The 24,847-nt window shown below is 35.6% G+C and overlaps 1 protein-coding gene and 1 long non-coding RNA gene across 2 annotated transcripts; one reads left to right on the forward strand and one right to left on the reverse strand.

Moving 5' to 3' along the window:
- Positions 1 to 4,534: 4,534 nt before the first annotated feature.
- On the forward strand, positions 4,535 to 7,560 carry LOC117318982 (SCAN domain-containing protein 3-like). Its single transcript, XM_033873894.1, has 2 exons — positions 4,535 to 4,897; positions 5,939 to 7,560. Exons 1-2 carry the CDS (start codon positions 4,821 to 4,823, stop codon positions 7,404 to 7,406), a joined length of 1,545 nt encoding a protein of 514 aa, XP_033729785.1. The 5' UTR covers positions 4,535 to 4,820; the 3' UTR covers positions 7,407 to 7,560.
- A 13,019-nt stretch (positions 7,561 to 20,579) lies between these two features.
- LOC117318980 lies at positions 20,580 to 22,495 on the reverse strand. Its single transcript, XR_004530536.1, has 2 exons — positions 22,238 to 22,495; positions 20,580 to 21,000 (listed from the first exon to the last, which is right to left on the reverse strand). It is a non-coding gene; the product is annotated as an uncharacterized LOC117318980 (long non-coding RNA).
- Between the last annotated feature and the right edge of the window lie 2,352 nt (positions 22,496 to 24,847).

Here is a 24,847-nt window from a genome sequence, read left to right on the forward strand (position 1 = left end):
TCTCATTCGTATGAAATCCCGCCATCTTATTCCAAGGGAATAATGATGCTATTTTTGCAATACATTCAATAATTACAAAGTCTTTTAACAACAACAAACGATTATACTGCTGTTTCGTTGATTTTCAAAAAGCGTTTGACCGCGTTGATCGTTTAAATTTGTGGTACAAATTATCAAAATTAGGAATACGAGGGAAACTTTTGAATTTGATCAAATCTTTATATGGACACGTAAAATCTTGTGTCAGTCTTCAAGGTCGTATCTCTGATTTCTTCGATAATGAGATCGGCCTCTTCCAAGGGGAAATTCTCTCCCCGATACTTTTTTCTTTGTATGTTAACGATTTTGAATCTGTCTTTATATCGCATTGTAATTCACAATGCGACTTTCAAGACCTTAGTTTATTTCTAATGCTTTACGCTGACGATATGGTGCTATTTTCGGAGACTGTCAAGGGTTTGCAAGATCTACTCGATAATTTAGAAAGGTATTCAAACCAATGGAAACTTACTGTAAATATTGAAAAAACTAAAGTCGTTGTTTTTCGAAAAGGTGGTATAGTTCACTACAATGAGAAATGGACATACCAGGGTAATGACCTTGCCTGTGTAAATGAATTCACATATTTAGGAGTAAATCTGAAATTTAATAATAAATTCAACAGTATTCAAATACAGCTATCAAATCAGGGTCGGAAAGCAGTGTTTGCACTTTTGCAAAATGTAATCACATGCAATTAAATATTGAAACTATGCTTCATCTTTTCGATACATATGTTAGAAGTATTTTAAGCTATAGTTGCGAGACATGGAGATCGTCAAAGGCAATTGACATTGAAAAGGTCCACACACATTTTTGCAAAAGATGTAAAAAAAAATCAACCTCAAATGCGATGGTGTATTGTGAAATAGGTCGTTTTCCACTACAATATTACATGAAATTAAGGATAATTAAGTACTGGTTTAAGTTAATTACTACACGAAATTGTATTTTAAATCGTGCATATGGATTTTTAAGAAATTGTAATACAAGAAATTGTTTCAATTGGGTAAATTTTGTTAAAAATGAACTTTTTTCGCTTGGTTTTGGTTATGTGTGGGAAAACCAGCGAATGTATGCAGGCTATATCGACAATATTTTGCCAATCATTAAGCAGAGAATTTTTGACCAAGCTCAGCAACATCTACACCATTTATTAGAGTCATCCTCAAAATGTCATATATAAACATCTTGTGGACATTGTAACATTACCTTTTTATCTTACCAAATATATTCCTAAAATATTTAGAATTTGTCTTACTAAGATACGTCTATCTGCACATTGTTTAGCCATTGAAGCTGGTAGATATAATAATACTCCAAGATTAAGATGATTTTGTAATATGTGTAATAATAGACAACAAATTCAGGTTGAATATCATTTTATTCTTGAATGTAATAGTTATAGAAATTTAAGGAAAAGTACATCAAGCGTTATTACTGGAATAACCCATCTGTTTTTAAATTAATTCAGCTATTCAGAGTACAAAATGTAAAGGAACTGTGTTCTCTAGGAAAATATATACATGTAGCTACTAAATTAAGAAATAATTACTAAACCAATCATTGATGTTATGATGTCTCATTCTCTATATGTTATGTACTGTTGTATACGCCATGCTGTAATTTATGTATTTCATGTACAATGTTTTTTTGTGACTGATAGGCCGTACGGCCGAAAGTAATATTGAAAAAATTGAAAATTGATTCTCAGGTTACCTGTGTTACCTGTGTTACCTGTGATACATGCTGTTAGCAGTTTGTAGATAATGTATACTAAATATATATATCACAAATACTTTTATATAATTAAAAAACATTAAAATAGAATAAATTAGTGAAAATATTTCATTTTTCTATATCTTTCATTGTTAAAAATTTCACACTTAATCATAATAATTATGTTCTATAAATAAAACAGAAAATACATTTGTTCAATTTTAACCTTTATATTGAAAGGTCGCATTATCAATAAGTTTTAGTCAACGTTACCTGTTTCATCAGAGGCTTGTATATCTGATATACAAGTCTCTGATATAATGTACTTTAGAGAAAACGATTAAAAACAAAAGACTTTAACGACATTTTAATAGTTTAAGTAAAACAAATCATGTATGATAATGAAACTGATTGAATAATAAAGCATAAACCAGTATAATCTTAGAAATTACGGATAAAGTTCACATTATCACCAAAGTCAATTAATCATATCGGCGGTTCCATATAATTATGAAGTCTTCACATACGAAATTATTCACGTAATAAATAGTTCAATCTTATTATTACAAAGAAATACTAGTCTATATATAATTGTCACTTTCTTTAACACAAGTATATGGTTATCATAGCCTTTGCAAATTCAAGTTGCTTTATGAAATTGAATGTTAAATTACACTTGTATATAATGTTTAGTATACACAAGTTCAATTTCTCAAAGTATATCATAATCACTTAGGTCCATTTATGAAACTGAATGTCAATGTTCAGGAAGCACAAGCATATGATAAACGAGTATATAATTGTAATTATCCTGGATTAAATACTCCAAGTGGACAAGATGTGAAGCTGCATCAGCATATGCGGTCACATCCATCGTGTCATCTTGAGAGTCTGGAGTCTCGATTCCGGTTGGCGATATTCCTCTTCTTTGCGCATGGTTTACCTCCAGCTTGATACTCTACCATTCTCCAAGAAATCAATTTTGTAATTTTGAGGGAATAACAATTGGCTTTTTTTGTGTTGGTTACATACACATACTCTTGTAAACAGTTTCGACTACATATCATTGAAGTTGATGCCGTTAACTCTTTATGTGATTTTAACAAAATGCACCTATTTTTGTTGAAACAATAATTCAATTTGTAAGAATTAGTTGCTTATTATAACATAGTAATCATAGCTAATGGTAGCCTACCGCATTACGTCCCTTTGTTACTTGCCGCTATTAAAAATTGGCGCTGTAAGTCAACGGTAGTTCCGGTCTGACCTCTCGCCATATCTCCGATGTAAACAACGCTACAATGGTGTGACAATTAACGTAAATGTTGTAAACACCGTTCTTATCTTGTAGATGATTTTTGTTAATACGGCTAGATATGGTTTGTTACATCTATAGTCGATATTTTTAACAGCAGTTTTATAGTTTTGAAACATTTAGACTTAGTTTATAATCGAGTTATCACCCGACCTCCAGAATGTCTCGTCGTCAGAACTTAGAAGCCCTCGGTCTCGGAGGCTGCAAGCTATTTACGTTCTATAGATCTACGTTATCGCAGCTGGGTCCATCACAGCTAGGGCAACGGATTCAACATGACACAAGAAGTGTGAGTATCAGATAAGTTAATCATAGCCATGTTCGATGACCCCATATGGACATGTATGCTCGTCTAGTCTATATAGAGTCGAATCGGCCCATCGCGAAATCGGCCGTGGTTAACCAAAGTTAAATCGACCCAAGATTAAATAGGCCCAGCTTATTTGTATTGATTTGAAAATGTTGTTTAATTCATTAGTCTTGATCTGACAACAGTAAGTATTCTTTTAAATGACATATTTTTTTCAGTATTTGTTTGATTCTATGTTACCCACCCATTGTTTGTGAGGTACTCATGATCAATTACAACAAACGGCCCCGTGCGTGCGCTTAAAGCCTAAAGCAGGCCAGGCACATTTTCATAAGGAAAATCGCTATTTATTCGTAAAATCTGCTTTTCATATGAATAATTTTCACATCAAAATAGAATCTAAATTAGGCCTACAAGTCAGTGTATACAGATCATCTATACTATTCATAATACAGGGCCGATTTTTCCATGGGCAGATTTAATCAAATACCATTTTATTAATAAAGATAATAGTGTGTTTGCGTTGTGTTCACGAACAATCAAGAGCGCGTTGTAAACATTAGTATGTCCGTTGTACATGTCGACTGTGATGATAAATTAAACAAATGCAAGTTCATGATTCAAATTTATATTGTTTTAGCTATATAGGTCAGCCCTATATTTAAGAGAAAATCTATGTTTGGTATGATAAATAACTTGTAAAATCATTTATGATTACATGCCAAAAATAATATAGGATGAAACAGCCCAGGGCAACGGGATTTAGGGCGAAACGACCCTTCGGGCAAACAGTGTCGACAACAAAGTACACTGAAGAATACAACGGTCCAATTAAGTTGAAAGTGATTTTAAACTTATTTTTTTGTATTATTAGAAACGCCATATAATTTATTCATTAGCGCCATGCTGTGATATTAATACTGGTAATAATAAAAAAAGGTGCATGTAAGGCACCCGTAAAAAATCCCTGTAATCAGTTCAGTCACTAGCCTTGTGTGTCAATACAGTCTTATAATGTTAATTACACTTAATATAAATCTGAATTATACTGGATGCAAAGGTCTTGACTGACTGACGAGGCTGTACTATAAGTGAGCACATTAATAATGCTGAATGATGTGTACCTTTTTCTGTTTTAGATATATAATATACTGTCATGCAGTGTTCCAGCTAGGTCGGGTTAACAGGGCGCGGCGCCCTGCCCTTAATCTGTAAATTAAAAATGCGCCCTGCCCTTTTTTCTTACGCCCTGCCCTATTTCCACGCGCCCCGCAATATGCCCTGACGATTTTTTTTATCGTCTTTCATCCCCGTAACTTCAGCTCCGAACTTTCCGCCCGTCGTTTCTTAATTTACGTAACTTCCCGCTTCCTATCTGCTCGCGCATACCGTCGATCCATTCGACTTCCGCCTTACAATAAACACAGAAAATTTACAATGCCTTCTCGCCAAAGACGTATTCAAGAACTCAGCAAATCGGCGAAGAAATGCCACAACATCTTGTCAATGTTCAGGTACGTATTTGTGCTTATTGTTTGTTATAAATATTAATTGGTATTTATCGTCGATGGCTTACAAATAAAAAAGTTATTTTTGTCTGTCGGCTTTCCTTTGATGTGCGAGATGTAATTTAATTTACAAAATAACAGGTTTTACTGTTCACGGTTCGAAATCTTTTGAAGTCTAGTTACAATATATGCCATCAGTAACATTTTTCAAATGAAAAATGATTAGATGTTGGGTGATATCTTTGGAAAATGGTCTATTTTTGAGGGGCATTATATATATATATATATTGTATGGCTTCGAATAATCCAATCCGTATTTTAACAAAATACACCATTTTTTTTAGCCATCAATTGCTGAATTTCAGTAGGCACATTTATAAGGTATATTTTGAACAGAATTCATCAAATATATGTTTCTTTTTTATTTTAGATTGATATTCATTGATCATGAATTATTATCACTGTAATTCGACAAAATATAACCCCAAATTAATCCAGAATTACTTTGCCAATTTTGATTTCACAAATTTCAACATATTCCACCTTCAGGAAGCATCTAGTAGAATTAACTTCACTTTGTAAACTGTATGCTTCCTTAAGACTGTGTAATTACTATTTCTAAAATTTAATGAAAATATAAGTTATTATTCAAAATTGAGCCATGGTTTTACTGAAGCCTGGTATCTTATTAACTTCATTGATTTTACATGTGGAAACCTAACGGTGTCAACATAAGCATGTACAATTTTGAAGGGATGTACATTATTCAAGAAATAATTTGTATATATATAGGTCATGTGATCATAACACAAAATCGAAACAACTTGGCAAAGTAATTTATGATAATTAGTCAAAAGTGTAATATATTTTTATAAAATTTCCGGTATGTTCCATGCATTTCAGAAAACATTGAGTAATTGTCTGTAAACTCTATGTTTTTTTAAATTGCAGAAACATGCAAAATTCATTTTACAAGTCAGAATTAAAAATCAAATACACCCCACTTATTTGATGATGAATATAATTTTATATTATCTTCTCTTGTAGAGGGATTGATTCTGCTCCAAACACAGATGACGAGTCTGATGCTGACAACACATCACGCCCAGCTTCACCATTCCCAGACAACACATGTCCAGTATCACCTTTGCCTAACATATCACGCCCAACTACACCTGTTCCAGATGATTGCCGATCACTTCCTAATCCTGCCTCACCATTTTTGCCCATTGATGTTGTTTACCATTCTCACACTCTGACAGAATCACCAGCAGCATCCCCAGTGAGAATACCAGCCTGTAAGCGCCGCCTGGATGATACACCAGACGGAACTCCGCCAAGGAAGCGACATACTTCTGGACATCGTTTAGGTTTCAAATCTGAATGGACAGTCGACAGACCATGGTTGATAAACAGAACAGTCTGTACTGATGAAGAGCCCTATGTGGTCATGTTATGCCGTCTCTGTATCAAACACCAGACTTCTACCTCAGTATGGACCGTTGATGGATGTCGCACCATTCGTCTCGACAAAGTGAAGGACCATGAGAAGAGTTCACAGCACAAGACATCATTAGCCAAAGAAGATGCCAGGTCAGCTGGAGAAGCACAAGCAACGTCTGTCTCCACATCCACTGAGAAAGCTGTTAGGGATGCCCTGAAGGTCCTCTTCTACATCGTGCAGAACAACCTATCCCTGGATCTTTTTTCATCAATGGTTGACATGTGTATTGATGTGGGGTCTCCAACTTTACAGCACCTTAGACTGGCCAAGAATGCTTCATATACGAGTTGGGACATTGTACAGGAGCTGTTGTCTTTTCTAAGTGAAGAGGTACAGAGGACAGTCTTAACAGAAATTCGCCAGAGCCCCTGCTATGGTCTTATGGTGGATGAGGTTTGTGACGTTGTTTCTAACAAACACATGGCTATGTGCTGCCAGTACATCACCCCAGATGGAGACGTGTCGTCAGCGTTTCTGTGTGACCCCTTCATCAAAGATGGAAAGGCAGCTACCATCGTTGATACCATCCAGGAGGAGATAACTAGCTTGACCTTGGACTCACAGAAGATGGCAGGGTTTGCATCAGATGGGGCTGCTGTCTTCACAGGAAAACATAATGGAGTGGCGAAACGATTGAAGGACATCAGTCCAGGTTTAATCACCAGCCATTGTAGGGACCATAGATTAGCTCTGGCCTGTAGAGACAGTTTCAAAGAGGTCAAGGTAGCCAACAAAGTGGATGAGACTCTTGAAAGACTGCACAAATATTACAAATACAGCACAGTCCACACTGCCACCCTGAAGGAAGTCCAGAAAGCTTTTGGAGAGCCAACACTTTGTGTGCAGCAAGCAAAACATCACAGATGGCTGAGCCACTCCAAAGCTGTGACCTCTGTTGCCAGGAGCTTCAAAAGCCTCATAACAGATCTGGAGCAGAACACCATCTCTGCTGATGCAGTTGGAAATGGTATCTTGAAGCTTGAAGCTGGAATGGAATATAGAACATTTTGAACTGTTATTCAGTCACTTCAACTCATTTTTGGGCAAAACCGCTTTGGACCGAGGACATGTACTTATAACATATGATTTGAAGATCTGTTTATAGAGAACTTTTAAAAGAAATTCACTTGTGCGCTTTTAAAAATAAAATATGAATCAACTTTGGGATTACATCAGTATATAATTATAATGTTCTGTCAATTTTGTAATATCTGGTTGAAAGTTTAAATTTAGTTATTTATATCAAAGTTTTTTGAGTTGTCAAACTTTGAATTATCTTATATATATTTTATTACTATAAAAACAAAGATTTTGACTTGGACCAGTGAGATACTTTAATTTATAATCAGTTTTTTTGAGTTATCATAGTTCGAGTTAATTAATTTTGATTGTAAGTACATGTATTCTCTTGTCTCCACTAAAACAGAATTTGTAGCAAATTTAAGTTAAACCTACTAAGAGTCAACACCATAGACAATTACTCTCCTTTTGTAATTATGATTAATTACAAAATAATTATAGAAATTCTATAATCTTCCAGGCTTTGGAAATTAACAGCAGTTGTTTATAAGGTTTAAATCATATTACACTGTACATTTACATGTGTTCATAAACATTGTAATACATTTGGTTTAAATTTGGTTTACTTCATTTAAAGGGTGATTCCATCATTAGTTTAAATTCAAAGGTTAGGTCATCAAAATCAAACTTATTGGAAAATATGATTTTTTCCCAAATAGTAAATCTTCGAATCTTTAATTTACATAAATCAAACAGTTTGACTCGCAGGGTAATTAACACAAGTTCTCTAAATTCTAAGTCCTAAAAATTCTTTATTTCTACCAAAATATCACTTTTTACTTGAAAGCCAGTCAGTATTTTTGTAGGATTCATCATTTTTCTGTACATTTTGGCATTGATTTATTTCCCTGTTCAAAAGTGGATTTCATCAGTAAAAAATGTACATGGTTCTGATATCTGAAAGAAGGAATGTCCCTCTAAATTGAGTCTCATTATATAATTAACTGCCAGGGTCATTTAAGAACATGCCAGGCATTGGAGAAGTGTTGGAACTTCAAACACCTAATTAGAACACACACAATAAAACAGTCCTTGTATGTTTTGACATTGAGTACAAAAGATTGTTTTAAATTTCCTTTTTACTAATTTCAGGCAATATTTTGTGAAATAAACAGTTACTATACTTAGCAATAGAAACCTGATCTATAATATTCTCAACAGTATAATATGACAATTATTTTATAAACATTGCAAAGAATTATTTTTCAGATAAATTTCATTTAAAATTCAATCATTATTCTTGGTACAACCTACATATGTGCTATGTTGATCTATGTTTATTTCTGCTGACTAATGTAGACTAACTACACATGTACTAAGCCTGCATTTCATAAATGATAAAAATCTAGGGTTATCACATGGGCTTTATATAGGCCTACTATACTAGAATCTAGACTCGGACATTTTAAATGGTTACTAGCCCCATGTGCTGTAGATAATATAACCTTCTTCTAATTATAATAAACAATGCGAGTCAGACACATCGTATCATCTGTAACTAACAATAAAAAAGCTGGTAGAACTCTACGTAACCGATAGGCACTTGTTTCCTATGCATATACCTAGCCTAGTTGTCTTTCGGCATGTTATTGTTTACAATGCAAATCAAGTGCCTGTCGTAAGCCTAACGTTAACGCTGAGAAAATAAATCGACAAGGCGGCCTAAATATTTACGATAGAATCGATCATAACACAGTGTTATCGGCAAATGCCTACCTTTGATCAGATCAGACTGGAACCACATACAAAAATAATTACAAGGACCCTATACTGAGTTTAATTCCAACGTACTCGCATGTCTTGTTGTGTACAATGTATCAGTCAGACGTGAATGGAGACGATGACATTCGGTAATTCCCGATCGGTTACGGACGACATGATGAAAATAAAAGCGAAAACATACCGCTGTTTTGTTACTTAATTTTCATATGAGAACAAAAGTCATATATAACTAATGTTTAAACACTATAGTGAGACTTTGGTGTTGACATTGTTCAAAATTTTTGCCCATGGGAATACTACATCCGGTTTTGAGCCATTCCGGTACCGGTTTTTTTGGACCATACGATTTTCTTTGTTCGTATGTATGGGAAGGGAGGCAACTCTTGTTGGAGGTACCGTTTTCCAGTATTTAGAGAGCTTCGCTCGGGCGCCTTCGGCGCCCTAGAGCTGCGCTCTTATTATTTGTTCAGCTAAATGAACTTCATTCATTGGTAGCACTGACTGTAATATCTTGAAGTTTTTGATTTGTTCCATTTTCATTTCAACAACAATCCTAGGAGCAGCTATTTGTTGTGTTTTAAAAAACTCCTGTACACTCATCTGACAACTAGATGATACAAATGGTGGCATATTTAGACCTATATGTGCAGGAAGTAAATCCCCAACTGTGAAGCCTTTGTCTGCAAGTATGACATCCCCAGGTTCTAACTTTGGTAAGAAGAGGTCACCATCCTTTTGTACTATATGCCTATCTGATGCATACCCTCCCCAAATTCTTGACACAAATGTTACCAAACCATTTGGTGCAACTCCAATTAAAACTTTAAAAGTGTTATGGTGTTTGTATTCACTCCATGTAAGAAATTGAGCCTCTAAGTTTCCTGGTTTCTCACAAAAGAATTATGTTGCGTCTATAACTATACGGACTTGCGTCATTTCTGTAAAATGCTTCGGCAAATTGCTTAAAATTTGTTCTCTTGATGGCCATGGAATAAGTGACTGCATGTGGTCAAACATAAAGTTAATCCATGTATTTATGGTACTAGAAACTATCATAACTGAAACACAGAACAAATCTGCTAGAAACTCTTGCCGAAGACCATGCCTCAACTTCAAACACACCATAAAAAAACTCATCAATTGGTCGTAGACTCCTTTTCTTCCCTGGTTTTTCCGTATTTGGGTGAGAATATTTCCTGTTTTCTGCATGTAGTGTAGTTCTTTTCCCCCCTTCCCAGTATGTTAACTTTCTGCTCCATACTTACAGAAAGTAGTAAAAAAGAGTAGAAATGTTGCATAATTTGGATACCCTGTATAGTATCGGGTCTTTTCATCATCATTTTCAATTGCCTCTGGCTTGAAAATTGGTACAAATGTCTGTGATGCAGACGACTTCATACATTTTGAATTGTCATTCAACGGTGTCTGTGTTGCATTATCATTTGCATTCACTTCTGATGTCTGAACATAAACAGACTCTCTAGCTATATCATCAGTTTGTGTTTCCGTACTCTCTTTTAAGGACAAAGAACTGATAGTTGTACAAGAGGTATCCTCACAGGTAATGTTTTCAGTGTTTTCAACCTCAGAATGGCGCACTAAAGGTCTGCGAGGTAACACTATTTTCCTCGGTGTAGCCAGATTTAATTTAGTTGGAATAGATCCCTGTTTACATATATTGCTTTCAAAGTGCAAATTACATAGCCTAGAGTTAGAACTAATAGGAGAGTCTGGTCGCACAAGTTTGATTTTCTGAATCCATAACGATCGCCTTGACTTTTGATCTGTACTATCACCGGATGGAATGCAATGTAGCTTTATCACTGTACCATCTTCACTAATTTTGCCTCCATAGTTGGAACAAATTAAACAATATCTTTTTCCTCCCTTGACAATGGTAGTATCTGAAATCAAATAAAAGGATTGATGTATGTATGTAGGTATATACCTTTGTTTATCGGAGCAACCCGCTGATAATGCAACGGTACACCGGTATCACATACATTCCCCTAAGGGATTACTTGTTGGTACATGGCATATAAAAATTTAACTCCTACAGACTAGAAAATTCAACAACTATATATAGATAGATATACAGGCATGCAATAAAATACAAGTTACGGATATAAACTACCATATTGGCACCCCAACCCCCGAGAATGCACCGACACCTATTCTGTATCTGTATACATATTCAGCAGTGTATTTGCTTCGTAGATTCCCTCTGGGCTATGATATGACTAATGCTGGAGGAAAACCACAAGGGAACATGACATTTGGCGGCAGGAACACTTATTATTGAATAATAGTGGCATCGAGGAATGATTTCATTTCGCTGAAAAAAACATTTATAAATCTACGATCCTGTTATAAGGACGTGCCCATTTCACAGAATTCCGCAAAGAATAAATAAGACTTACTGACAGTAACGTACCTTTATTTTCCTTTAGATCTGCCATGCTATAAGTCCAGATGTTTCCACATAACTATAAACCACATTTACTCTTTCCTCCTCAAACATTTCATTCACCGAATCTCTCCAGTCATGGTAAAAAAGATAACTAGATCTACACAGCAAACGGCAAACAGCAACTGGGACGCCGGCCCATGGTTACCGTACTCGCGTTAAACGTTAATTGTCACCTCCGAGTAGAGACATAACGCGTACAAAGGGACGTAATGCGGTAGGCTACCACTGAAAGGGGAAAAACAAGAAAAAATGATTGAAAGTACAATGTATATCATTTTTACCTGTATAAGGTGCATTTTTAATTTTAAAGTTCTGATTTACCTGTGTTCTTTTCTGTAACAGACTATAACTACCTATCAACACACCTTAATCCCTATGTAAACACCCCACACTAACCAGAGTTGGTGTTCGGGGAAGACCCCGTATACGTATACTGAAACAGACTATACCGACATTTTCCATAGGTAAACTCAGGTAATGTTTGTATAGCAAAAACAACATGTTGGCAGAGTGGGACGTTTAAACTCACTCAGGTGTGACTTTTGACATGTCGGCCTGGTAATACAGGTAATCAAATAATCCCTCAGTTCTAGTAGAATAGGCAGGATTTATTTGTCTTATCGGCACGTGGGAGCAGGTAGCACGTGCAGGTAGGAACACGTGTGTCGGGTGGAGAGCAGAGGTGGTCATTCTCTAGCCGTGCACCCGAGCAGTGCGGACGTTTATTGAATTTTGGGGTGTTTTTTTGGTGATAATAAATCTACAGAGATAGATCGAATCGATGATTACAATTAGGGATAATTGATATCGCTGACGTGCTTAGGTAGGTGTATTTGCACATTTTTGGTTATTTGTGTATGTCTAACGCAGGTCCAGCGTTACGCCTAGATTATCCTGCAGTTGGGAGATACATTAGTAGTTTCCAGCCAAACCGGACACAGATTTACGGCGATATTTATCGCCGGTTTTTTTCTGGGCGGCAGGTTAAGTTGTAGATGGCGAATACATTTTTGGAAAGAACGAGAGGGACATTGAAGTACGTATCTGTGTTATATAAGTATATCATTGTAGATCGACAGGCTCCAGATATTATGTACTGTTACGTATGACATGAAGTTTTGATTAAACGCCGACTGCGCATGCTCTACGGGCACATGGGTAGTACGGCAAATGTATATTTGCGTTTTGTTATGTTTGATCACGAAGTGGAGAGAAGACATCTGTATCGGATGTTTTGAAAGAGGCCCACGGGTCCTTGCGAGGATCAACTACATTGGATGACGTTATTGCTTTGATACAAAGAATGGACAGTCGACTAGAAACTGGGCTAGGAGCTATTGAAGCGCAAGTCAGGAAAATAGACAAGATCGAGTTTTCTGTAACTTCCCTGGCTTGCAAAGTGACGGGAATTGAACGCGAGATAAAGAGCGTCAGACAGAAAACAGTGGAATTAGAAACATCGGCACAGGCGATCAGTAGTTTCTACGATGACATGAAAACCAGGACTGAGGCGAATGAGCGAACAGTTAGCCAATTAAACATGGAAGTGAAGGATCACCGCCAATATAAAGAATCTCTAGAAAGCGGGTTTAGAAAAGAGTGTGATGAACTTCACAATGTCGTTGAAGATTTGCAATGCCGTTCCATGAAGAACAATTTAGCATTCACTGGATTACGGGAGCAGTACAATGAAAATACGGAGGACAAACTCAGAGAATTCATATACAAGGAACTTGGAATACAGTCCACCATAGAATTTGGTAATGTCCATCGTTTTAAAAAACGTATTCAAGGACGTAATCGTCCTATAGTCGCACGCTTCATTTACTATGCTGATAGACAAGCAGTGCTGGAAAGGGGCTACCTCCTACGCGGCACGCAGTTTGGCATAAGTGAACAGTTTCCGGCAGCAATCGAGCAGCGTCGCAAAGCCCTCTACCCAGTATTGAAACGTTACAGGGCCAAAGGTTGCAATGTGAAGCTTGTAAGAGACAAACTGATTGTCAACGGGACGCTTCTCAAGGATCCTGAAGAGGAGTTGGATAGGGAGATTGGTTTTTCAACACAAAAGATGAACCCGAGATTTAACAGACCGGTATCGTACAGAGACGCTGTACAAGCCCCTCCCTTGATTGATTTTGCTACTCCATGTAACAGCAGAGTGTCAAAACGACAACGACTGTCGTGGTCCCCTATGGACGGTGTGACCGGGTCGCGACCACCAGTTCCATCTCCGGATGTACAGCAACGTGCAAGGCCACAACAGACTGTAATGGTGGAAGCCGATGTGCACGGATCGCCAGACTCTAGAAGTCATTTGAAAAATCCCGCGCAGCAACATTCTAGCCAAACGACTACATCCGCTTTCCGGTCAACCGGTCAACGATTTCAGAACCATGCACCCAGAAATGTTAATTTGATTAACAACATTGAACAGAGTAATCCTACCATGACCACCGGTTCACATACCAGCAGGTTCAAGAGCAATGCAACACCAGAAATCGACCTGAATACACGCGAGTCACTTCACAATCCGTATTAGGATAGTGTGGAGGGCATTTCTATAATATCATGGAATATATGCCAATCTATCTGTGAAAAACTTGAATCTCAAGGCTTTGTAAATATTGTAAATAAATATGACGTAATATGCCTGTATGAGTGCTGGATTGATAAAGAGGATGAAATTGAATTAGAAGATTATGAAAGTCATGTTTTCGTTAGAACTCACGGTAAAGGAGGTGGTATTGTTGTTTTTATTAGGTCGTCTCTTGCTCGGCACTGTGATATTATTGAAAATATAAATGATAATATTGTTTTGTTGAAATTATCCCGATCATTATCACACGATAACCTTGATTTATACATATTTGCATGTTATTTCCCACCAATAAATAGCACATTTTATGAAAAAGTGTGATAATGACATATTCATATGCCTTGAAGAAATGGTATGTCAATTATAAAGATATAGGTAGAGTTATTGTTTGTGGTGATTTCAATAGCAGAACTGGCAATTATAATGATTATATAACTAATGACCAAATTAGTGTAGCTTCTGCTAATGTCCTAGCTGATATAGTAAACTATGTTCCTGATTCAGAACCTAGCAAACGTGCTAATTCGGATCCAATTATCAATCAGTTTGGTAGGAAAGTCGTATCGTTATGCAAAACTACTACTTTGAGAATAGTTAATGGAAGACATAACGACGATCCTAATGGTAGTATTACCTTCTATAATAGCAGAGTAACGAGTCTTATAGATTATGTTTTAACTTTTGATAACTTCCTTTCAGATATAATTCACTTTGAAAGTGGTATTTTTAACTGTTTTTCTGACCACTCTCCAGTTTGTATAACTTTAAAAACTAAGGTACCAAAAGATTCCACAGAAAAAGAAGTAATTAGGGAGAAACTAACTGGTGTTAAATGGAATGATGAAAATACAGTTGAGTTATGTAGAATATTGGAAAATAACAGACAGGAGCTATTGAACTGTTGTAATAGCAATGATTATAATCAGTCTGGTGTTGATAGTTGTGTCGAGAAGTTCACTGATACTTTAAAAGAATTGTTATTACCACTTACTACTGTTACTTATTCTGGACGCACTCAAAAGAAAACCTGCAAAATTAATGAAGTTAAGCCATGGTTTAACAATTCGTGTATAACTATGTACACAGAATATAAGAGAGCCTTATATAATTTTAATGCTTGTAAAAATGAAGAAACTCACAATATACTTGTATGTAAAAAACGAAAATACAGAAAAGCAGAACTAAAATTGAAGCGGGAGTACAAAACTCACCAAGGTAATATGTTGAACTTTATGAGAAAAAATAACCCTAAGTATTTTTATAGAAATTTTAAGAAAAGGAAAAGTACGGGTGTAAATTCAACTCTAGATGAACATGATTTTTTCCAACATTTCAAAAATCTGTCATCAACTGAAGGTACAGAGAACGAAACAGTGAGCGAGTTTATGTGCAACTATGATGCTAATATACCGCCCGATATGCTTCATGAACTTGATGATGATATTTCTGAAGAAGTTAAACGAGTTATTTGTAATTTGAGCACCGCCAAAGCGTGCGGACATGATAGGTTAATAAACGAATTTTTTATCAAAGGTAAAGAAATCCTATTACCATGTCTTGTTACATTATTTAGTAACATTTTCAAATCTGGGAAATATCCGTCTGGTTGGTCTATTGGTAATATTGTACCCGTATTTAAGAAAGGTTATGTAAGTGACACTAATAACTATAGAGGAATTACCCTAATTAGTTGTCTTGTCAAGATATTCACAGCGACCTTAAACAACAGACTCATGGAATTTGATAGCAAATATTCAAAAGTTAGCGATGCTCAATTTGGTTTTAGAAAGAAGATGTAGTATAAGTTTCAAGCAACATAAATGTAAATGATGTGTAGAATGAAGAGATAGACACATTCTTTCACCTCCGTTTTATGGGGCCCCGTAAGGGGTAATTTATATGGGTTTTTTATTGTTCGCATATCACAGCTATATTTATACCACTATTTTTTTAACTATGAAAAATTATCAATTGATGTATGACTGATGATTAATGTCAGACCTATCAAGCTTACTGTTTTCTTTATTAAATACAAAATGGTGTATGTGTAAAGTTCAGTAGGACTTTCCTGACAACTATCATATAACATGTAGGCATAGGCCTATATGTTTTAGATATACAGTTGACTCATAAACGATTTGCAAATAATATTGGTGTATGGCTTCAAATACAAGTGCTGTTTTGTTCCATTCTTTTAAATGTGGTAAAAATTACGATTTGTGGGGAAAAGATCATCACTATATACGATTTGTGAGGAAAAGATTATCATTATAACTTAGCAGTACATAATTATTTTTATGTTTTTCAAGTGCACTTCAGTGGCACAAGTAGTTCATGCAGGTGAAGACATCCCCACACCAGTTGGAACTGCTATGGGACCGCCATCACATGTGTGCATCCCTACACCAGTAACATCTACGCCTGCACATGCCCATAAAGAATCTATAGTTATATTCTGTAATTATAAATACACTCTGCTACTGCATGTCATGAATAAATAATACATCATTTCGGGCATATATATTTGTTTTTAAAAGAATTGTCTAATTTTTCATAATTTTAATATTTCAGAGCTCAGTCATCACACTCGTCTGATTTATCTGGTGTGGAAGCATTACAATCAGACTCTGAGAGTAACATTAATGTCAGCTTGCTTTCCCGTTACCAACAGAAGGCTAAAGAGGCTGACACCTTGAGTAAGTATGTTGTGTTTTTTGTATGGTGTGTTCTTGTTACTATAATAATACATTTACTTGTACAACCTAGATCTTGACATGGATTTGGAAATGTCATTACGGTAATTTACTAAAAACTAAAACTTTTCTGTCGTTAGAAAAATCATATCTCCCCAAGTCCACTATCAGTCATCCACATTGCCTCACAGTACTTTCTAGATAAATGTATTGCTGTCATATTGATTTCATTTACTGAATGAGCAACTCAGTAGCTGGTCTCTTTAGTTTTAGGTTATCTAAATTGAAGTCTAGTGACCTATTCTTATCATTTGTTGTCACGAGTGTACTTTCCAATTTAAAACAAGTTACAATTTTGATTTCTTCATAATAATTGAAGAATTCAAAATATCTGATATAGGGTGTGTACAACATGGCAGTGGGAATCTAGCCAGATTGTAAATGGATGACCTTGCTGTCAATGTTATTCAAGGTCACACAGGTCAAACATCCTCAAATGTAAACTAAAAGGACATTTTTGTCAATAACCAAGAAACATATAATTATAACTGTAATATGCTGCTGTGGAGGAGTACTGGTGCGGCATCCGACGTCTGTCCTGCTGTCTTTCTGTCTGGCGTCAACGTTTTACTTAAAACAACTTTTTCTCAAGGGACTTGATATTAGGCCTGTAGCATGCTGGTGTAAAAGGCTACCAAGTTTGTTCAAAATGAATGACATTCATTCTATGTAATTTGGGTTAAATAGGCTTAATCTTTAAAAAAAAATGGTTTCTCACTAGCAGAGGCTCTGAGACCTAATAGTATGCTGGAAGTTAATTGACATTGCCAAACCTAGCCTACTCTGATATTTTGATAAAGTGGTAATCTTCATAGTATCTGCAGAAATAACTGAGATAACTTCAAAGTTGCTGTATAACCAGGTGAGCGATACAGGCTCATTGGGCCTCTTGTTTAAATGAATTACATTGTCTTTTACTATCCAGTTTACCTCAGACACGTCAACCTGAACACTTGCCAATGGCTGAAGATCCCATAGAAATGGAAGAGGTTGATGTTGATGATGAGCTTGCAGAGGATGAAGGAGACATTGTGGAAACAGACACTCAAAATGATCGTGTTGAAGAAAGGAAATCAATATGCTTCCAAAGTGCCCTGTTGTAACTCACATCAGTTCGAATACCCACAACTTGTCAAAGAAAAGCATGTGGTGCAAATATCATTGTCCAGTGCAGATATGTTGGATGTGCAGTACAGTTGAAATGAATTGGAGGGAGCAGCATTTGGTACTAGTCCTGGATCCTCTGGATCTTGTGGATCCTCTGGTTCACCTGCATTTTCGCAAAGGTCAAAAACTAGGCCTGGCTGACGATCCACTAGCTGAAGAACTAAATTTATCAGTGGCTTTGGGTCCATCCTTCTGATTATATCCTAATACATAAAACAATAATTATAGACAAAATCCGTGTGGGTGGGGGTACTGTAGTATTCTAATGTATAACAATAACTGCTTTTCCTTATTTTTGGTTTTGGAGTTGATAAATTATAATGCACTTATATAACTTATCATCCATTTTCCCTCAAATTTCATCCCAACTTTTTCTACTAAGGTTTTATTTAAGGTATGTATGTGTTTTTGAATAATCGTTTGTGGAAGTAAGTATGGTGTAAATGTGGTGTTCAATTTCAGAGCATGTATGAGGTAGGTGTTCACTTAATGGTGTATTGAAGGTGTTTACATTTCAGTGTGTGTTTGAGAGTGTTCACTTGACAGTATGTGCAGGTGTTCTTTCAACATTGCGTGTAGGAAGTGTTCAATTATCAGTGTGTGTAGGAAGTGTTCACTATCAGTGTGTATAGGAAGTGTTCACTTATCAGTGTGTGTAGGAAGTGTTCACTATCAGTGTGAATAGGAAGTGTTCACTTATCAGTGTGTGTAGGAAGTGTTCACTATCAGTGTGTCAGTGTGTAGGAAGTGTTCACTATCAGTTTGCAGGAAGTGTTCAATTATCAGTGTGTGTAGGAAGTGTTCAATTATCAGTGTGTGTAGGAGGTGTTCACTATCAGTGTGTGTAGGAAGTGTTCAATTATCAGTGTGTATAGGAAGTGTTCAATTATCAGTGTGTGTAGGAAGTGGTCAATTATCAGTGTGTGTAGGAAGTGGTCAATTATCAGTGTGTGTAGGAAGTGTTCAATTATCAGTGTGTGTAGGAAGTGGTCAATTATCAGTGTGTGTAGGAAGTGTTCACTTATCAGTGTGTGTAGGAAGTGTTCACTTATCAGTGTGTGTAGGAAGTGTTCACTATCAGTGTATGTATGAAGTGTTCACTTATCAGTGTGTGTAGGAAGTGTTCAATTATCAGTGTGTATAGGAAGTGTTCAATTATCAGTGTGTGTAGGAAGTGTTCACTATCAGTTTGTAGGAAGTGTTCAATTATCAGTGTGTATAGGAAGTGTTCAATTATCAGTGTGTGTAGGAAGTGTTCAATTATCAGTGTGTGTAGGAAGTGTTCAATTATCAGTGTGTGTAGGAGGTGTTCACTATCAGTGTGTATAGGAAGTGTTCACTATCAGTGTGTGTAGGAAGTGTTTAATTATCAGTGTGTGGAGGAAGTGTTCAATTATCAGTGTGTGTAGGAGATGTTCACTATCAGTTTGTAGGAAGTGTTCACTATCAGTGTGTGTAGGAGGTGTTCACTATCAGTGTGTATAGGAAGTGTTCAATTATCAGTGTGTGTAGGAAGTGTTCACTATCAGTGTGTATAGGAAGTGTTCAATTATCAGTGTGTGTAGGAAGTGTTCACTATCAGTGTGTATAGGAAGTGTTCATTATCAGTGTGTGTAGGAAGTGTTCACTATCAGTGTGTGTAGGAAGTGTTCACTATCAGTGTGTGTAGGAAGTGTTCACTTATCAGTGTGTGTAGGAAGTGTTCAATTATCAGTGTGTGTAGATGTTCACTATCAGTTTGTAGGAAGTGTTCACTATCAGTGTGTATAGGAAGTGTTCAATTATCAGTGTGTATAGGAAGTGTTCACTATCAATGTGTATAGGAAGTGTTCACTATCAGTGTGTATAGGAAGTGTTCAATTATCAGTGTGTGTAGAAAGTGTTCAATTATCAGTTTGTAGGAAGTGTTCAATTATCAGTGTGTATACGAAGTGTTCACTTGTGAGAATGTGTTTGAGGTGCACGTGTGTACTAACTGTGTTTATACGTAATTAGTTGTTATTAACTTATAATAACACTGTGTTCATAGATGGTTCATTCTGATAAATGTGTTAATCAAGTGTCTAGTTGCATTACAAAAAAATGGAGTGCATATTTTTTCAATATTCTGTGAACTAAAATGAAATACTCCCACGTGTAATGTAAATACCTACCTAGAGAAACAGGTCTTATAACCATACCATTCACTTGGTCGGTTAAAAATTAGGTGTTCATACACATGTGGGAAGTATGTTTGATGTGTGCGAGAGTCTGTGCATTTTTGGTAAAATTTAACATTTTCAGTGAGTAAATAGTATAAATTTTCTCCTGAATGCTTTGGTAAATTGTCTACTGTTCTTTTTGTCTGTGTACATGCCAAAGTAATATCAAAATAAAAAAGATATGAAAAGAAATAATACGGTACTTTGTAATTGATTATCAACTAGTCAAAATAATTTGAATGATGAAGTAAATTGTGGATAACATTCATAAAACAGTAAAGTGGCATACAAAAAGTCACACTACTAATATTACAAAAATATGATTATTAGCTTTGTATGATAGGAGCGCAAGGTTCATGTAGATCCCTTTTCCTTTGCTGTTGCAATGTCAGTACCCTGGCCCGATCCTCCTGCTGCAGCACAGCAACTGTACCACGTGCACCCATTTGCCCCCTTCCTCTACCTCTTCCCCTTCCTCGCCCTCACTCAATCCTTGGACTGCTGTCTGCCCCGAGACCCCTTCCTCGACCCCTTGGCCGTCCACGGGTTACTCCCCTCCTCCTTGATCCCCTCCCCCTCCTTGGGGATGTATGGACTTGTGCATATTCATAATCTATTCGATGAGAAAGCAAGAAATTATTGTAAGAGCGAAACTGAAGGAAATAGTTTACAATGCAATGCAACAGAAAAGTTCACTGATGAATTTTATATTGCTATGAATATCGAAGACAAAATATAAATACATTTGTATATATATTTGTATACATGTACATACTAATTCATGTATATATATGTAACAATAGAAAACTAATTAAAGAAACTTGCATTTTCAGCAACCAAAAGTAGGTATTCTCATACACTTCAGTTAACAAGATCACATAAGCCTGGTATGAAAATATGATTAGTCTATAGCTATATACGTATGCTCCATTTGGTATATTGATTATGTTTGGTGATCAATGACAGCAGCATTCCTTTAAATGGTAATGATGGGGGTAAGACTTTGGTATCAACAGAATTCTTCAAGTGCAAAATTTAAATAATGTTATACATACAGCAGTACTATGCAAACTATTACAACTTTCCATGGGGGAATTCATTATTCAAAATTAAACAGAATTGAAATGTATTCAACATATAGAGACAAATAAAATAACCATATAAAATGGCATATTTTGAGTTTTTCTTTCATAAAGAATCAATAGATCTTTAAATATACAAATAGTTTAGCTTTATTAATTGATAATAGTAAATTGAGCTGTCCAAAATTGGAAACTCCGTCCTAAACGGAGAGCTCGAGGGTTGAATTGGCAATTCATTACATGAAGTTCTTCAAACTGATGAGAAAACAAAACACATATCGTCATGGAAGTAAGAATCGTGGAGCTAAGAGGCTTTGTCAATAGCCGTTATGTGCATGTATACATGTATACATGTATAACATTTGTAATTGAAACGTTTCCCGAAGCTTCACTTCTGTCGAGAAATACATGTAGGTCTACATGCATATGATATTTGATTGTTTAAATTACTGTAAGCATTCACCTCATCTACTCATATCCTGTTAAATCAATAACACTATGTCTTGATTGCTTTTCTAATATATATATATATATATATGCCTACACAACTATTGATTTAGCGTAAATGAATTGATCGCGATATCACCGGTGACGATGACATAAATTAGATAACCCCACATTGGGCCCCATCTCGGCATCGGACGCCGATTCACACCGATTTCAGTTTTTATTGTTGTTATTGCATGTATTAAGTCATATGAAAACAATCTTTAGGTATAAATCCCACACATGCATCATATATGACATGTTAATTAAGTATTTACGTACCGTGTTACTGCTTTGACTGCTTGATGAATCGGACATCTCTAAAAATTCACGTGTTTCTGTTGATGTTTTCTCACTGCCTCGTTTTCGAAATACCACGTGACTTATAAAAATAGATATATGTTATATTAGGACAGGGCTTTTCCCGAATTAAAGTGGTCAAAACTGGACAATGCAAGCAGAACTTGACCATCGCATTGCTGTGATAGAACTTTTGGAAGACCAGATAATGCATCTAGACTAAGTTTGTTTCCCCGAATAGTCGCTTTAATGACTGTGAAATGCATTTTTTAACCGAAAATTGTCCATCAATAGAATTACAAATGATTAACTTATTTCTATTAATGTATGCAGATGATATGATACTATTAGCTGAATCAGCAGAGGGGCTACAGAAAATGTTAGATTCATTGTTATTATATACGGATAAATGGAATTTAACAGTTAATGTTGAAAAAACAAAAGTAATGGTTTTCAGAAATGGCGTTAAACTGAATGACGCTGAGAAATGGTACTACAATGGTTGCTTACTAGAAAATGTAAATAGTTTTAGTTATCTAGGAATTTTGATGAAATTCTGGATAACACAAGAAAAAATAGCGGAACAAGGAAGAAAGGCATTGTTTGCTGTATCAAATGTTTGTAAAAGAAAATATTTTAACGTTGAAACCAAATGAAGTATTTTTGACACTTTTGTGGGTAGTATATTGAATTATGGATCAGAGGTATGGGGATTCCATAAAGCACCTGGTGTGGAAAAATTACATTTAGGGTTTTGTAAGAGAATTTTAGGGGTTAAGAGAAGTACTCCAAATGTAATGATATATCAAGAACTTGGAAGACTACCTTTACAAATAATTCGAAAATTTAAAATTTTTAAATATTGGCTTAAACTTAAATCTTCAGACAATTGTATTTTGAAAGCGTGTTATGAAGAAATGATTCAAAGAGGCAGTGAGTGGACCGATAGTATGAGAAATGAATTATTTAGATTAGGTTTAGGATACTTATGGGAGATTGAACCCAGCGGTAACAAAACGAATATATTAAGTATTATTAAATCTAGAATACGTGATAATTTTCAACAACATTGTATGGAGTTAATAAATTCATCGTCTAAGTGTTCTTTGTACAAATATATTTGTGGAAATTTCCATCTTAAGCAGTACTTAACAAAACCCATTGGCCAACATACTATAAAGGAAATCGCAAAAATTAGATTATCATCGCATAAGTTGAATATAGAATCTGGAAGATATAGAAATATTGAAAGAAATAATAGAATTTGTACATATTGTGACAGCGGTGATATTGAGGACGAGTATCATTTTATCATCAAATGTAATCATTTTATAGATATTAGAAAGCCTTTTATCAAATTATATTACCATAAAAAACCTACTATGGCCAAATTTATACAACTTTTAACGACGGAAAATAATAAAGATTTATGTAATTTAGGCAAATATATTTCTATCGGTTCAAAAAGACGGTTAAATGCTGTTTAATTGTTTAATGTAATAGAACGCTCTCTTCACTAGCGAAGCGATCGTGTATGTGTGGTTTGTGTGTGCTTGTGAGTTACAATGTACTTTGTATTTGTATTGTATGTTAGTTGTAATGTCTGCACTGTATATATATGCACTACTGATAAACCGTAAGGTTTAAAGTAATAAATGAATTGAATTGAATTGAATTGTATGTTGGCTAAGTGAGAATGAGCCATAATTTGACCCCGGGGGGGTTAATTCGGGACAGGTCACCTGGCCAGGTATACCATGTGCCAGACACAAAAGAGCTAGACTGATCAGCATCTTACAGGTAAGGTGTGATAGGATGCATGTCCTCAAGGCTGTGGGGTTGCATATTGCGCCCAGTTGGCCATTGTCAACAGGCCTTTCCTAGATGTTTGGATTCAATGTACAATACATGTAGTCTGGACATGTACATGTCTCAAGATTTGTCGACAGAACATGCAATGTATAATATCATATAGATGGCATATACAGAAAAAGAAACCTTCAAGTTTAAAGTAACAACGTAAAAGAAACTTTAGTTAATTAACATTCAATACAAAATTTAAATATTAATATTTTGTCTGACAAAATATTTACAGAAAGTACATGTACACCTGAGTCAGCCATTATTAGGCCTCTGACACAAACAGGTGTGTTGTAATTGAAGCATGTGAATGATTAAAATGATCGCAAACAGCATCAAAATTAATTTCAAAAGTAGATCTTCACTCTACACTGTTGAAGTCTTTATATATTGAAACAATGTATTACCGGGTTATGTCCTTTGTGATAATAAGTTTAAAAAAAACAGTTGTGCACTAATTATACGTTTACTTCAGTACCTTAAATCTCGTGCACTCCTCACTTCTCCTAGGGTGCAAAGGTTAACTGATTGTCACTAAGCTGAATGTTAGATCACAAAACAAGTCCATTAATAAAGATTTTCAGAGTGTTATCCATTATCACGTAAACACACAGAGTCCGCTCCATTGCAGACGTGTGATATACACGTACCTGATTGCACATGTACATTGTATATTCTTAAGTATATAATTATTGATGTCTTGTTTTTAGTTTTTATCCCTCCCTAGCAAAA

This window comes from Pecten maximus, unplaced genomic scaffold, assembly GCF_902652985.1.
Source record: "Pecten maximus unplaced genomic scaffold, xPecMax1.1, whole genome shotgun sequence".
In the NCBI taxonomy this organism is placed as follows: Eukaryota; Metazoa; Mollusca; class Bivalvia; order Pectinida; family Pectinidae; genus Pecten; species Pecten maximus.